This window comes from Malus domestica, chromosome 15 (genome assembly GCF_042453785.1).
Source record: "Malus domestica chromosome 15, GDT2T_hap1".
Classification (NCBI taxonomy): Eukaryota; Viridiplantae; Streptophyta; class Magnoliopsida; order Rosales; family Rosaceae; genus Malus; species Malus domestica.
Window position 1 is genome coordinate 25,937,760 of NC_091675.1, and position 15,755 is coordinate 25,953,514.

The 15,755-nt window shown below is 39.9% G+C and overlaps 1 protein-coding gene and 1 pseudogene across 1 annotated transcript; one reads left to right on the plus strand and one right to left on the minus strand.

Annotated features, from left to right (window-relative positions):
- The first annotated feature begins 8,945 nt into the window (after positions 1 to 8,945).
- LOC103401448 (homoarginine-6-hydroxylase 2-ODD-C23-like) lies at positions 8,946 to 12,384 on the plus strand (annotated as a pseudogene).
- LOC103401401 (uncharacterized) lies at positions 11,772 to 13,804 on the minus strand. Its single transcript, XM_008340116.4, has 3 exons — positions 13,201 to 13,804; positions 13,018 to 13,124; positions 11,772 to 12,788 (listed from the first exon to the last, which is right to left on the minus strand). The coding sequence occupies exons 1-3, from the start codon at positions 13,645 to 13,647 to the stop codon at positions 12,050 to 12,052; spliced, it is 1,293 nt and encodes a 430-aa protein (XP_008338338.3). The 5' UTR covers positions 13,648 to 13,804; the 3' UTR covers positions 11,772 to 12,049.
- Positions 13,805 to 15,755: the final 1,951 nt, after the last annotated feature.

The window sequence follows — 15,755 nt, forward strand, 5'->3', positions numbered from 1 at the left end:
TCAGCTCGTGTACAAGTACTTAAGCTGATTCGAGGCAGTGAGAGTATCATCATCAATCAAACATCTTCGCCATGGTCATCCACTTCAAGTCAATAACCATCATCAATATAAAGTTTAAAAAAAAAAAAAACCAAATCAAATTTTACCCAAAACGAAAGATTGAATCTTTCATTGATTTGATATGTATCAAATTCTGAGAACCTTTTTCAACCTACACCAAGTTGCAGTAGTGGGAATGGGTATGGAAAGAGGAAGAAGAGCACAAAGGCGTGCTTGATTTTTTAAATATTTTTCCCAATATATCTGCTACAAAAGAAAGAGAGCAATTGCTCTATTTAAAGGAATTAGACCCCAAGGGTGCGTTTGTTGCACCGGACTGTCTCGGACTGGACTAGCTGCAGGGACTAAGCTGGACTGGCTTAGACTAGACTAAGCTGGACTAGTTTAGTGAGGCGTTTGGTGCAGTGTCAGACTAAAAAACAGAATAATAAAAATAATAAAATTAATTCACTTTTTATTTTTTATTTTTTTCGTTTTCTAGAATCTCTCTATTTTGGTCAAACTATTTCCTTTTTTTTCTCCCCTGTCTCTTCCCTTTTCCTTATCCTGTCCGACTCTCTCTCCTTTTTTCTCCCTTATCTCTTCCCTTTTCCTTATCCTGTCCGACTCTCTCTCCCTCCCTCCCTCCCTCCTCACTTCCTCTCACAACTTCATAATCTACTGCAAACCTTCAAAATCAAACCACATAGCAAGAAATAAAGTGAAAATTTAGGAGTTGGGGTTGGGGTGCATGTGTGATTGCCTTGAAGGTGGGAGATGGAGAAGGTTTGCAATCAGGGAGTTTCATGTTTTCTGGGTTTGGTTTTCCTTCAGTCAATCCCATCGTTGATTTAAGCTTATACCCACTGCAGATTTTGTGTGTGTGTGTGTGTTTTATAGGTTTCTGGGTTCTATTTTGCAGGTTGGATCTGGATTTGAAAAATGGAACGACTGCATATTTTTTTTTGTTTTGAATTTTGCGGGATATGGGTTTGAAAATAGTTGTGGAAGCGAGGAAGAAGCAGATGGGAGGGGCGAAGTGAGGAGAGGCGAACCGGACAGAGGTGGTCTTAGCAGTCCGCCCGATTTTGGGGGGCCTTGCGAAGCCCCTCTAGCGAATCGTTTAGTCGGGGTTAGTGTAGGCGAGTCTCATTAACGCTAGTCCGTGTGTGCAACAAACACAGGATTACAGTGATAGTTAGTCCAATCTAAGCTAGCGAAAGCTAGCGAGCTCAAACAAACACGCCCTAAGAGTGCTAGCTAGACAATCCACTACTACCTAACTCACTAAGGACAAAATATGTAAAAACAACCATAACCCTTAACTTCTAAATGACTAAGATAGTCACCAATTAAAATATCGTATCATTATTCCCCCCTCTTATGGCAACCTTGTCCTCAAGGTTCAAATTGAAAATCTGGAAACCTTGACTTGAATTTATCATAATCCTCCCAGGTAGCATCCTTTGCATCTTGATCAACCCACTGCACAAGTAATTGAACACCTGCTGACTGTCCCTTCTTGTATAACCTTCGAGACAACACTGCTAAAGGATTCACATTGGCCAAGCCATCATCAATCATCTATGGTAGCACTACAACAGGCTGAATTAGACTTCCCATGTGTTTCTTGTGGCAATTCACATGAAAGACCAAGTGTATTTTTGTACCTTCTGGAAGTTTCAACTTGTAAGCCACAAATCAAATCTTCTCCAACAATTCATATAGACCATAGAACCTAGGCTAAAGCTTAGGATAAGAGTGAGAATTCAAAGCTTACAACTGATAGGGAACCAATATGAGATACACAAAGTCACCCACAAGGAACTTTCTTTCTGTTCTATGCTTGTTAGCTTGCTGCCTTATTTTGTGTTGTGCCATCTCCAAGTTGGTCTTGAGCACTGCAAGAACTCTATCCCTCTCCCTGAGACATTGTTCCACAGAATCAAGTTTTGCAGTCCCAACTTCATGAATAACTACCAATGGGGGAGGATAACTATATACCAGCTAGAAATGGGTGAATTTGGAAGATGTTTCGTAGGAGGAATTATAATTCCACTCAGTCCATGGTAACCAATCAACTCATTTCTTAGGCTAAGTACCAACAAAACATCCTAAATAAGTTTTGAGGCATCTGTTAACCACCTCAGTTTGTCCATCACTCTGAGGATGGTAACCTGAGCTCATATAAAGCTTTGAACCTTGCAACTTGAAGAATTCCTTCCAGAAATGATTGAGAAAAATTGCATCCCTATCACTCACAATGGTTAAGGGCATTCCATGGAGTTTAAAGACATTCTTAACAAAAACTTAAGCTACTGTTGAAGCTGTGAAAGAGTGAGCTGATGCCATGAAATTAGCATATTTTGTCAACCTGTCTACTACCACAAAGATCACAAATTTTCCCTTACACAGACGCAATCCTACAATAAAATTTATACTAACGTCATTCTAAACCTTTTGGCGAATGGGCAAAGGCTGGAGTAAACCCAGGAGACAAGGTTTCATATTTATTATGTTGGCACTCTTGGCATTTAGCTACAAAGGTTTTTATATCCCTCTTTAAACATGGCCAATAAAACCCTTTTTTAATCCATTGGTAAGTTTTAAGCATCCCATTGCACCCTGCAACAGTTGTAGCATGGTGTTGCTCCATAATTCTAGCCCTTCAAGGAGATGTAGGGCTCAAGACTATTCTAGAATTATATCTGAGAAGGTCGTTTTCCACTTGGTACTGAGAATTCTTCCCTCCATTATTGCTTGAATCAATGGTATTCAATTCGTGTATTTTGGCCTTTATCCAGTCATCTTGTTCAACACTCTTCCTCATATCATCGAGCCACCCAAAATAAACATATGTGATGGTTGAGCAACTCAAATTCTTAGGTGCTTCATCCAAGGACATGTCATCTGAATTAGTTATTTCCTGCAGCCTTGATAGAGCATCAACCACCAAATTCTTAGACGCCTTCCTAAGTTGGATCTCATAGTCATAACCAAGCAGTTTAGAGACCCATTTCTGCTGAAAATTGGTTATTTGCCCTTTGGTTCAAGAAATACTTTAAGCTGTTGTGATCTGTCTTAATGATAAAATGTTTTCCCTGTAGATAAGTTTGCTATTTCTTAATGGCATGCACTATGGCAATGAGTTCTCGTTCATAAGCAAATATGGCTTGGTTTTTAAGGCCCAGAGCCTTGCTTGTGAGAGCTATAGGCCTCCCTTTCTAATGCGGGATTGCCCCAATACCCTTGTCATAGGCATCACACTCTAAAACAAATACTACAACAACAACAACAAAGCCTTTTCCCACTAAGTGGGGTTGGCTATGAATCCTAGAACGCCATTGGGCTCGGTCCTGTGTCATGTCCTCTGTTAGATCCAAGTACTCTAAGTCTTTTCTTAGAGTCTCTTCCAAAGTTTTCCTAGGTCTTCCTCTACCCCTTCGGCCCTGAACCTCTGTCCCGTAGTCGTATCTTCTAACCAGAGCGTTAATAGGCCTTCTTTGCACATGTCCAAACCACCGTAACCGATTTTCTCTCAGCTTTCCTTCAATTCCGGCTACTCCTACTTTACCTCGGATATCCTCATTCCTAATCTTATCCTTTCTCGTGTGCCCACACATCCAACGAAGCATCCTCATCTCCGCTACACCCATTTTATGTATGTGTTGATGCTTCACCACCCAACATTCTGTGCCATACAACATCGTCGGCCTTATTGCAGTCCTATAAAATTTTCCCTTGAGCTTCAATGGCATACGGCGATCACACAACACGCCGGATGCACTCTTCCACTTCATTCATCCAACTTGTATTCTATGGTTGAGATCTCCATCTAATTCTCCATTTTTTTTGCAAGATAGATCATAGGTAGCGAAAGCAGTCGCTCTTTGGTATTTTCTGATCTCCGATCCTCACCCCTAACTCATTTTGGCCTCCATTTGCACTGAACTTGCACTTCATATATTATGTCTTTGATCGGCTTAGGCGAAGACCTTTAGATTCCAACACTTCTCTCCAAAGGTTAAGCTTCGCATTTACCCTTTCCTGAATTTCATCTATCAACATTATATCGTCTGCGAAAAGCATACATCAAGGAATATCATCTTGAATATGTCCTGTTAACTCATCCATTACCAACGTAAAAAGGTAAGGACTTAAGGATGAGCCTTGATGTAATCCTACAGTTATGGGAAAGCTTTCAGTCTGTCCTTCATGAGTTCTTACGACAGTCTTTACTCCTTCATACATATCCTTTATAGCTTGGATATATGCTACTCGTACTCCTTTCTTCTCTAAAATCCTCCAAAGAATGTCTCTTGGGACCCTATCATACACTCTAACACAAATGGCAAAGAAAAATTGGTGAGTGCCAACACTTGAGGAGAAGACATTGTGTTCTTGAGAGTTTGAAAAGTGTAGCTTCATGTGTCCAATGAAAAATGTCATTCTTAGTGAGTTGGTAAAGAGGCTGGCAAATTTTACCATACCCAGAAATAAACTTCTTCTAATAACCAGTAAGTCCCAAGAAACCTCTCAATTCTTTGACATTTGCAGGAACTGGCCAATCAATAATGGCTTGAATTTTGGAGTGGTCAGCCTCAACACCTTTTCTAGACACAACGTGGCCCAGGTATTCAATTATATGTTGACCAAAGGCACACTTCTACTTTTTAACATAGAGTAGATGCTCTTGTAAAACGTTGAAGATGATGCTAACATGATTCAAATGGTCTTGCCAAGACTTACTATAAACCAGTATGTCATCAAAAAATACCAATATGAATTTCCTCAAATATGGTTTGAAGATATCATTCATGAGGTTCTGAAAAGTGGCAGGGTCATTGGTAAGGCCAAAAGACATGACTAGAAACTCATAGTGTCCCTCATGAGTCCGAAAGGCTGTTTTATCAATATCAGAAGGATGCATGAGGATTTGATGATAGCCGGATCTCAAATCAAGCTTCAAAAAATAGTGTGCTCCACAAAGTTCATCTAATAAGTCATCAATGAGTGGGATGGGTTATTTGTCTCTGACAGTGATGGAGTTCAACTCTCTGTAATCCATGCAAAGTCTCCATGTTCCCTCTTTTTTCTTAACCAAAAGCACAAGACAAGAAAATGAACTATGGCTTGGTCAAATAAAACCTGCATCCAAAAGCTTCTACATAACTTTTTCAATCTCGGTTTTCTGAAGTGGGCCATAATGGTAAGGGGCAGATGTTTGTAGGTTTGGATCCAGGTATAAGTGGAATATGATGGTCATGCTGCTTGGTTGGAGGTAACTTAGAAGGCAACATAAAAACAACCTCAAAGTGTCCCAATAAGGACTGCAAGTCACGAGCTGGTCCTGAGATAACTCACATGCTTCATTTTCTATGCTCAATGGAGTACAAAAAAAAACCCTAAATTCGAACTAAAAATCTCGTCGTCGACATATTGTGAAGAAATCTTTTGTATACGAGATGAAGCTCCCTTGCTGTGAGTGAGTTAATTTGTACTAGGAATACCCCTTGGAAAATTCAAGAGTCATGAGTTGAAAGTCTCATAGACAGGGTTAATGGAGGACAACCAGTGATCCCCTAAAACAAAATCGCAGCCCCTAAGGGAAGGGCATAGAGGTCAACATCGCATGCATAACCACCATTGTTATCATGACCTCAAAGGTTTGGTTGCTTGTGACTGCCAACCCCATTTTTTGAGTAACCTAGAGTCCACAAAGTTGTGGGTGCTCCCCGAATCTAACAAGATTTTCACATTTTGTCTAGCCAAGACCCCATCTAACTTCATTGTGTGGATAGTTTGTCACGCAGTGGTGCCATAGAAGGCACATTCACTAAGCTCCATGTGCAAGAGAGTATGTTGCTCATCATTAACAACTACTTCCCCAACTTCCTCAGGACTGAGTAAATCAAGCATGAACAATTGCTTATTAGCACACTTATGGCCTCTACTCCACTTATCATCACAGACCAACAATCCCCTTGCTCCCTTTTTCGTTAAATTTCCTCTGGAGTAAGTCTCTTAATAGGAAAATTAGGATTTCTAGGGGTCACTGTAGGAGTAGCAACTGCAGGAGTGGGTGATCTAAAAATGGGATTTGGTTTAGTGCATCCAGACTAAAGATTAGTAAATTTGGTATCAAGTTGTACGACAATAGCAATGGCATCATGAAGATTAAGAGGACGCAACAACTTAACATCATATTTTAGCTCACGCTTAAGACCCCCTAAGAAGAACTCTTTAACAAGATCGGTCCCAAATCAGTAGTGCAATTAGCCATATGCCTAAATTCAGATATATAATCTTTTGGAGTACCTATTTGGCGCAGTTTTGAAAAGTGCCTCAACACTATCGATGGGATCTGGGTCATGAGGATCAATGGGATCAACGGTAATTGGAAGAGGAGCAGGATCAGCATCAGTGGATGAGGATCCAACCCCGCCCACCATGCACGTGAGTTCAAGTTAGAATTGTTCGAAGTAAATAGCAAACTTAGCATCCATGGAGTTGGACAAAGCAGCCACAAAGGCCTCCAACGTAGAGATCCGAGCATCCATAACAGTGAAGCGGGTATTTGGATGGTGGCGGGGCATACAAGGACGGAAATACTAGGATCGGAAAGGATGATACCAATGATATGTATCAAATTCCCAGAACCTTCTTCAACCTATACCAAGTTTCAATAATGGGAATGGATATGGAAAGAGGAAGAAGAGCACAAAGGCGCGCTTGATTTTTATAATATTTTTCCCAATATATTCGTTACAAAAGAAAGAGAGCTATTTCTCCATTTAAAGGAACTTGACCCCGAGAGTGCAAGCTGGACAATCCACTACTAACTCACTAAGGACAACATTAGTAAAACAACCATAACCCTTAATTTCTAAATGACTAAGATAGTCACCAATTAAAATATCCTATCATGATTTTGTTGGAAAATATTAGTATTTAGGTTTAATGTTTGGTTTTCTGGGCTTAGCCCGTTAGTATTAGCGTTTCAGTTTCTTACCTTTTAGGGTTAGGGTTAGTTTATTATAAATAGCATGCTTGTTATTCATTAGAAAATAAGTCATTCACAATGTAGTCTCTAGGGTTTTTGTAGCCGTCTCGGCATTCTCGGTTGTTTAATAATATTCTTATTATTTTGTAATCTTGTTCGTTGCGCACTCTGATATTCAACTTGGTATCAGAGTCAGGTTTCATCCTTCGGGATTTAATCTGCTCTGGGTTGGTATCTGTTGGTTTGTGTTCGTTCATGGTCAGATTGTCTAGTTGTGTTGCAAAAAAAAAAAAAAAAAAAAAGTGTTAATTTTTTCAGTTGTGTTGACGGCCTTCTGCTCCTTCCCCGCCGTCCGTATTAGTCTCTGGTCACCTGCACGTTTTTTACAAAGCTCTGACCCGAGAACCACTCGAATTGAGTCCCTTGAACTCCTGCAAATCAAATCTGATAAACCCGCCGTTGATGTTCCACACCATACTTGCCATCTCCGCTGCACCAAAACCTAATCAGTTTCGTCCTCAACCTGCACCTCCGCACCAGACCCGTGAACTCGTTTACCCACCACTGCGCTACCTTCACACCGTACCTGCATCCCGCCTCCGCACACATGTATGCCCGCTACTCTCGCCCACATCAGACCTGCTACGCACTACCATCCTCCACTGATTGCTGCTGCACCCTGCCATATCTTGAATCCTCTGGAACCACCGAGCCCAGAATCTCGAACTTGATGCCGACCCCTCTACGGAAACACCACTGCTTATTAATCTGAGATTCTGAATTGTTTATTATGGAAGACCACTTGAAAAAAAAAGGAAGAAGAAAAAGTTAAGGTTTTGAGGCCCACACGGGCAAGGATTAAAACTTGCTGTTTGTTTTTGTGATTGGGCCTTTTAAGGCCCACACGGATAGGTGTTGCAAGTTTGTCTTTCTGTTATTCGAGTGCTTGGATTGTAACCACTTGAGTGATAGTATTTGTATTTGTTTGTTCGTTGCTACAATTGAGATATGAAAATCTCGTCCGTTTAGTGACGGGTTCTTTCCATACTCTCAACTCTAGTCAGTCGGAACCACAATCAGTTTGCCAGTCAAGAATCAAGTCAAGTTTGATAGTCAAGTCAAGTTCGCAAGTTCACCAGTTCGCAAGTCAAGTCAAGTTTGCATACCTGCCTGTCTGTCTATCCGCGTTGCGGAGCCTGCATGTCTATCTGTCCGCGTTGCGGAGCCTGCCTGTCTGTCTGTCCGCTTTGCAGAGCCTACCTGTCTGTCTGTCTGTCTGCTTTGTGGAGCCTGTCTGTCTATCCGCCTAACGGAGCTAATCTGCATCTGCTTGTTTGCAAACCCATGTCGTATACCGCCATGAGTTTGACGGGGGGTGTTGGAAAATATTAGTACTTAGGTTTAATGTTTGGTTTTCTGGGCTTAACCCGTTAGTATTAGGGTTTCAGTTTCTTACCTTTTAGGGTTAGGGTTAGTTTATTATAAATAGCATGCTTGTTATTCATTAGAAAATAGGTCATTCACAATGTAGTCTCTAGGGTTTTTGTAGCCGTCTCGGCATTCTCGGTTGTTTAATAATATTCTTATTATGTTGTAATCTTGTTCGTTGCGCACTCTGATATTCAATGTCCTTTAATTTTGAATCTTAATCAGATATTGGTCCTCTTTTGGCGGAATCCGATGATCTGAAAAGGGGCCAGGATCCAGAGAGATTTTTCAATATGATCGTTACACGAAGTGGTACACACCATATATCACTTTCCAAATAATGGAATATATGTGTTAAAAAGTTAATAACTTAAAAAATAAAATTTTTGATCATTTCTATAAAAACACATGGTGTACTACCCGTATTCCCCGTCATAATGAAAAATTTCTCCAGTACTCAGTTGTTACCCAAGTTGTCAGACGATTGGATCGAGCTTTCAAAGAAGCTGGCTTTTTATATGTGGTACTTTGAATGAAATTCTCTCAAATTGAGCTTTGCCATTTCTGTTTCCTAATTCTGTAATTTGGCAGAAAGGACATGGTATTCCTAAGACTTGCTGAAACTAGTCAAGAATCTGACACGAAAATTTTTTGAACTTCCATATGAAGAAAAACTCAACATCAAAATGTCTGCTGATAGTGGATACAGGTGCATACACAAATTTGTAGAGCATGCACCTGGATAACCAACATATGACATCAAAATGTCGGAGTATTTCTTTTACTGAGTATTTTTTAACTTTTCTAGGATACCAAAATTTTAAACTAAATTGTGGAAGCCAAATGATATGATTGTTGATGATTGAATAATTAATGAAGTTTCGATTAACGTGTTTATTTCCTATTAGTAACCAATCATTTGGTTTAAAAGTTTGGTCTCCCTAATATTACCCATAATTATATAGACATATATATATATATATGCATCTTTGTGAATGAGGATTAATTTTAAGGAAAATTAATGAAAAGAGCTTGAAAACTTTGAGTTTTAACGATAAAGACAAAATCAAAGGTAAAGTGAATAGTATCAGGATTGACTTTTTAGTGCAAAAATGTGGTTTTTCGTTAAAGTGAACAGTATTTGGAGCTTTTCGTTAAAGTTCCCTTAATTTTATGATATATGATTAGTGTATGTGTGATTTGTATTAAGAGAAGGCTTGATTCTCCATGGAGACGATATCAGAGAGAGGATATTACCAAAGGTGAACCTGACATGCATGAAGCTTTTGATGTATTGACATGCATGAAGCTATTGATGTATGTCTTGATTTTATAAACGCTTTTAAGTTTTTCTGTTAAACATTGCAAAAGTAATTAGCTATTTAAAATCGTTTTTAGCCATTGTAAAAGTAATGCGAATAATATGCACTTGTGTACTTTTCTTTTTATCCTTAACTGATCACCACTTTGTTTCACATGTAATAGTGCTATAAAGAAGTGGAACCAGGGATGTATGGAGATCTTGAAAAACCAATGGAAGGACCTAACCAATGGTACGTACAAATTAAGGCCTTCCCTACTGAATATAAGCATTCGATCAAGTATATATTTTGTGTACTTATCTCGATTACAAAAAGGTTGTCAATCTAATATGAAAAGCAGAGCTGATATGACATCGAATATGAAATAGTTAGGTCACCTTTGTTGAGTAAGAGTAGCAGAGCTTTTGCACAAGTCTAGCTCAGCCTACTTAAGATTAAGGACTACTGATCAAATTTAAGGAGAAAAGTTCTGCGTAGTGAGTGGAGGCATGGAACACCCCGTCGTCCCGATCACCATTGAATAAAATTCGTTTATGTTTGGATTTTGCAATGCTGCTCTTGACTCATTCAACAGTATACAAATAAGTTGATAATGTTTTGGACATTGAATTGTGACTATGTATCTATTGCTGGGTCTATATACTCCATGTTTATTCTCTTTCGAGCTTACTAAAGACTTCACGACTGATTCTTGCATAGTGTTACTGAAGTGGTTCATTTCGCCTTATGATCCTTTGTGCAGGCCAGATAATCCCCCGAATTTAAGGTACTAATGGAGGAATATATCAGCCTCGATCTGCACAGGAATGTTTTCCATGGATAACAAACTTTTTCCATTTTTTCGACGCTTTATCTTTTCATATTCTCCTGGTTACAGGCTTTTGTTTCTCGGTTCCTTCCAATGCTTCAGCACTGAGTGGATCACCATATGAATTTGAAGGTGATAGAGCTGGAGATGCATTTTGGGTGATGCGTCTTATTGGTTACCCAGGTGCATGCTCTACAAATGGCTCAGACATTCCCATAAATGATGTCGGATGGTGATCTGTAATGCTGCTTAAGATGCTTGCACTTCCCTTTATATCTAATTTATATGTTACTGACGTCATTTCCTCTTGTTTTCCCTGTTGCTCTCGTTTTGTTCATTTCTGGCGGCCAAACAATTCCCGTGGAGCTGACACTGATGATGGTAAATCTTCTTCACCTTCAGCAAGTCGTGGCCTAGGAAAATCAATAAATCCCGGTCTTCTAAATTGTTGCATTACAGGGTTGTTGACATTGGTTAGTCAGGATGACGATATAACTGCACTTCAGGTACTAGTTTTATATGCTGTTTGTATCCCGCCTCTCTAGTTTCCATAGAAGTTGAGTTGAATGACTTGTTGAAGGTGAGAAACCTGTCCGATGAGTGGATATCCGCTCCTCCAGTCCTCGGAACATTTGTCTGCAATATCGGAGACATGCTAAAGGTAAAATTAATGTGTGTAATTAGGTATTCCTAATATCTGTACCAACTCCTGGATTAAGTATCAAGTCACTTCTCTCACTGGGATGAGTGCAGATTTACTCAAACGGTTTATACGAGTCTACTTTGCATCAAGTTATCAATTCCTCTCCAAAATACCGGGTCTGTGTAGCATATCTCTATGAGGAATGAGATTAGCCGGTACCTTTCGTCTTGTAATGCTATCTCACTTCTTTCAGTGTCTGTTTTCTCTGTTAATCATGTTTAGGTGCTAATCCCCTCTCTACATGCTTCATGTTGTTTAACAGACAAATTTTGACACAGCAGTGGAGCCTTGGACTTTCGCAGAGAGAAGACAGGCGGAGCTAAGAAATTCGAAAGAGGTGTTTATGGCGAACATTTGGTTAAGAAAGTAATAACGAACTTCGTACATTAGTCGAAATCTAGTGTACAATACATCGAATGAAAATGGTGAACCCTAAAGATTGGGTATTTGTGAATCGAAGAGACTGAATTCGGACAAAAAATTCAAGACTCAATAGGAATCAAATGAACATGAACAAGCCCTCATTCGGGTATCGAAACATGAAGCAAACTCAAAACATAAAGTCACCCAATGGGATGTTAATACAATTGATTTTTTTAGGGCGCGTAGACTGAGATGCGCTAATCAGCAATAACAAAAGAATGCAGTATAATAGGGAGGTGCACCTTATAATCTAACATTACAACATTGGTAACCTTATAATCTCAAAGAAAATAACGACGAAAATTCAACCAGTATCCCAAAGTTCAAGTAGACGACCCATTTGCAGAAACAGTTGCAGCAGTAGTTTCTTTTAGATGAAGTGGAATACCTGACCCCAGCTCTCTCAGCCGGTCTACTATACCGTAAAGAAATTCAAAAGTGAGTCTATTTTGTGCATTGAGATCTTCTCTTATGTGTGGATGAATTCGGAACCATTCCCCCAGCATCTTGTGCACATGAGCACGAATCATCCGCCAAGGCACAGGGTATTGTTCACAAAGCTTCAAATACTCCACCAAAAGATCTGCCTGGTCCAGTATCCCATCTTTCTTAGTTTCTTCATTCTCGGCTGCCCATTCAGCAGTTCGAAACCCAGCAAAGAGAGCTGGATTCTCAAGAAGAGACTCTGCGGAAAGCACCCCATCAGCACCAGTTGCTTCCAAACAGTCACGAACATCGTCCATGTGCCTGATGTTACCATTGGCAAGGACGGGGATTCTGAGAGCATTCTTGACGGCCCTGATGGCGTCCCAGTTGGCCCGGACTTTCTTCTGGTCTTTCTCATCTCTGGTCCGGCCGTGGACAGCTAAAAGTGAGCAACCCGCATCCTCAAGCATCCTAGCATACTTGATTGTATCCTCTAAATTTGGAAAGATTCGGACTTTGCACGACACAGGCACATTCAGGTTTTGAACCAAGTTCTCTACCAGAGATTTTATAAGAGGAAGGTTATCCATTAGAAAAGCTCCGTAATTCCCCCTCCTCGCAATACGCTGAGGACACCTGAACACGAATCCACACATTAACTAACAATCCGTGGATTCCAATCCCTAAATGTCACACTAACTCAAAAGGGTATTTGGGAACTCAAATTAGTTGTTCGTGTATTGGGTGTTTCTAACGCCAACAAGTAAACAAAAATTCACTTGGACAATTGAACATTTCGGAATTGTTAACACTAATTTCATTCATAAACAAAAGAATAATTATCTGGGATTAGATAAGCAATTACCCCAAATTAATGTCCACATAATCACAATGAGGCTCCACTTTCTTTGCAGCCTCCAACAAAACTTCAGGATCATTGGCACAAAATTGAACAAATAATGGACGGTCCTCCTGCAATACTCTCAAAATTTAATCCACCAATTAGTAAAAAATTACTACATTAATCACCAAATTAAAGTAAATTTACCTTGCAAGTGGTAAATTCTTGCTCCCGGTACTTCTCACTCTCGGTGAAAATGCGTGAGTGGAGCATCGGCGTGTAGGCGGCGTCGGCCCCGTACTTACGGCAGAGCATACGAAACGGGAGCTCCGAGTTGTCCACCATTGGCGCCACAATCAGTTTGGGCCGCCCCAGTTTCGACCAGTGAGCCCATGCCCGCTCGATGCGCGACTCGCCAGTCAAGCAGCGCAACGGCGTTGTAACGGCGAAGGTCTGCTGTTGTTGCTCTTCTTGTTGTTGGTGGTGGTCGGAGCAGAGGGAGTCGTCGAGGTCTTGCGGTGGGGCCGAATGGAGAGTTCGGGTTCGGATTTGGGATTCTGCGGCGGTGAGAAGAGAGGCCATGTGAGATTTAGGGGTTAGGGGATATAGGGTTTTGGGAGGGAGAAGGGGTATATTGGGGATTTTGAATCTCATAGGCGGACTACGGGAATGGAGACGGAGAAGCAACCCATCGCCGCCTTTTGGATGGGAGGTTGTGGGACGGTTGGTTGCTTACTCAGTGGACGCGAGAAGTTGCGAACAGCTTCGCGTTAAGGTCTAAAGCTAGGGTTTTACGACATGGCGTTCTAGCGAGTTAAACCCATAATAGCCCATGGAAGTGACTAAATTGGGCCTTCAAAAGTTTTTTGTATTTTTTTTTTTAACAAATCTACACTAAAAATTCATCTAAACTACGGAGAGAGATATTCGAATCCGGGTTCTTGAGTGCTTATGCAAATGTTCTTAACCAACTAAGCTACAAGTCACTTGTTTTTTATTTATTTATTTTCTTTGAATTAAAAGTTTTTTTGCTCAACAATATACATTCGGGGTGCTTTTTTATTATTTTTTTATACAAAGATAATGGAGTGGTTCATGGTTTGTTTGTATTAAGTCACATGGTAAGAATTTAAGACATTTCATTGACAGCTGGAGTAGACTGTAGTGCTAATAGCTATAACATTTATTAGTAGGTGTGTATCTATGGACTCACTAAAATGAAAGGATTTTTTATTGACAAGAATATCCCTTTTTAAAAGAATAGTGTTAAAGTCATCAATTTATTCACTAAACGTGTTATTACCTTGCTTGGTAGTAATAAATAAGGTTAAAAGTAGACTCAAATATAAAATGATCGAACATTGTCACGTTATTTAGAGTATGTGGGAAGAAATTCAACACATTGTAAAATTTCAATTGTGCCAGTTAAACCAATAAATAAAAAGATACGTAAAGTTCTTGTTACGTAAGTATATTGTGATCCCAAAGATAAAAGGTGCGTAGGTTGTGAGTCCAAAGATAAAATGTGCGTAGGTAGACATAGGAGATCAATGAGAATTTAAGTGCTAAAGTTTCTTCGCTAAGTAAAAGAACAATTACTTCCCATGGTTATGTTTGAAGGTGAAGTCCCTCTTATAGTGGTGAAGCGGAGCATGAGTTTAGCTCGTAGGTCATCTATTATGGTATGAATTGTTATCTCATTCATCAAGTCAATTAATTGTTTGAATAGAAGCAGTGATGAATGACGCAATTAAGGGGTGATTTGGGAGTGATGTGCTTAAAAAAAAAACACCCATGAAAAAAAACTATGAGGGTTTTAGGTGTTTGGTAAACTGAAAAAAAAAAGACTTATTTTGGAAGCTGTTGTGAGAATAAGCTGAAATTAAAAGAAAAAGCTGAAGCTGCTATTTGCAACTTTGGAAAACTAGCTTTTTTTCAAAACACACGGAGTTACAATGCTCCTTTAATGAAAAGATCCACTATCAGACTGTTTTTTTTTTCCAAAAGTACTTTTACAAAAAAATTTACCAAACACTTTGCTGATTTATTTCACAGTCGCTTATTCTCACAGCACAGCCGCTTATTCTCACAGTAGTTTTTTTTCAAAGCACAGCAATACCAAACCAGCCCTAAGAGTCCTCTAGATCGCTAATGGTGTCGTGGGTTAGGCTTGTGGCTAAGCGATTTTATAGAGTGCATGCTCCATTAGTACACACTAATGGACTGCTTGGCATGAGGTTAAGAGCTCTTATTTCCATGCTTGGCATGTCTGATGCACGAGTTCAACTGAAGCGGCTTTCTGTGTTGGCCTGTCATACAAGGCTTCACCTACCTCACGTAGTATATTTAACCTTGTTGTATCTAGTATATTTCTTTTATTTGTATGTATCCCCTCAAAAGTGCTCCAATTCATTTCATAATCAGATGAACTTGTAATAAATTCATCATTTGCAAATTAGGTACACCATTTCCATAAGTATACCACCATAAAACTTAAAAATAAAAATAAAAATAAAGCGCGCACACACACAATTAATATTAAAAAAATAAAACAATAAACCAAATTGCCAAGGACCTCCTAGGCGATCCCTTAGCTCCAGACTGATTTTTAGAGCACTGCTCCCCATATGCAAGCTTAGAAAGCCAGGTGCTCCAGCTTGCAGCAAGGTGAGTTAGGCCCACCCCTGTGACCCAAATCCACACCTCCTTGGACCTAAGGCGATCCAGACCAACTCCAGATCAGTTCAGCTGAACCATCGGCC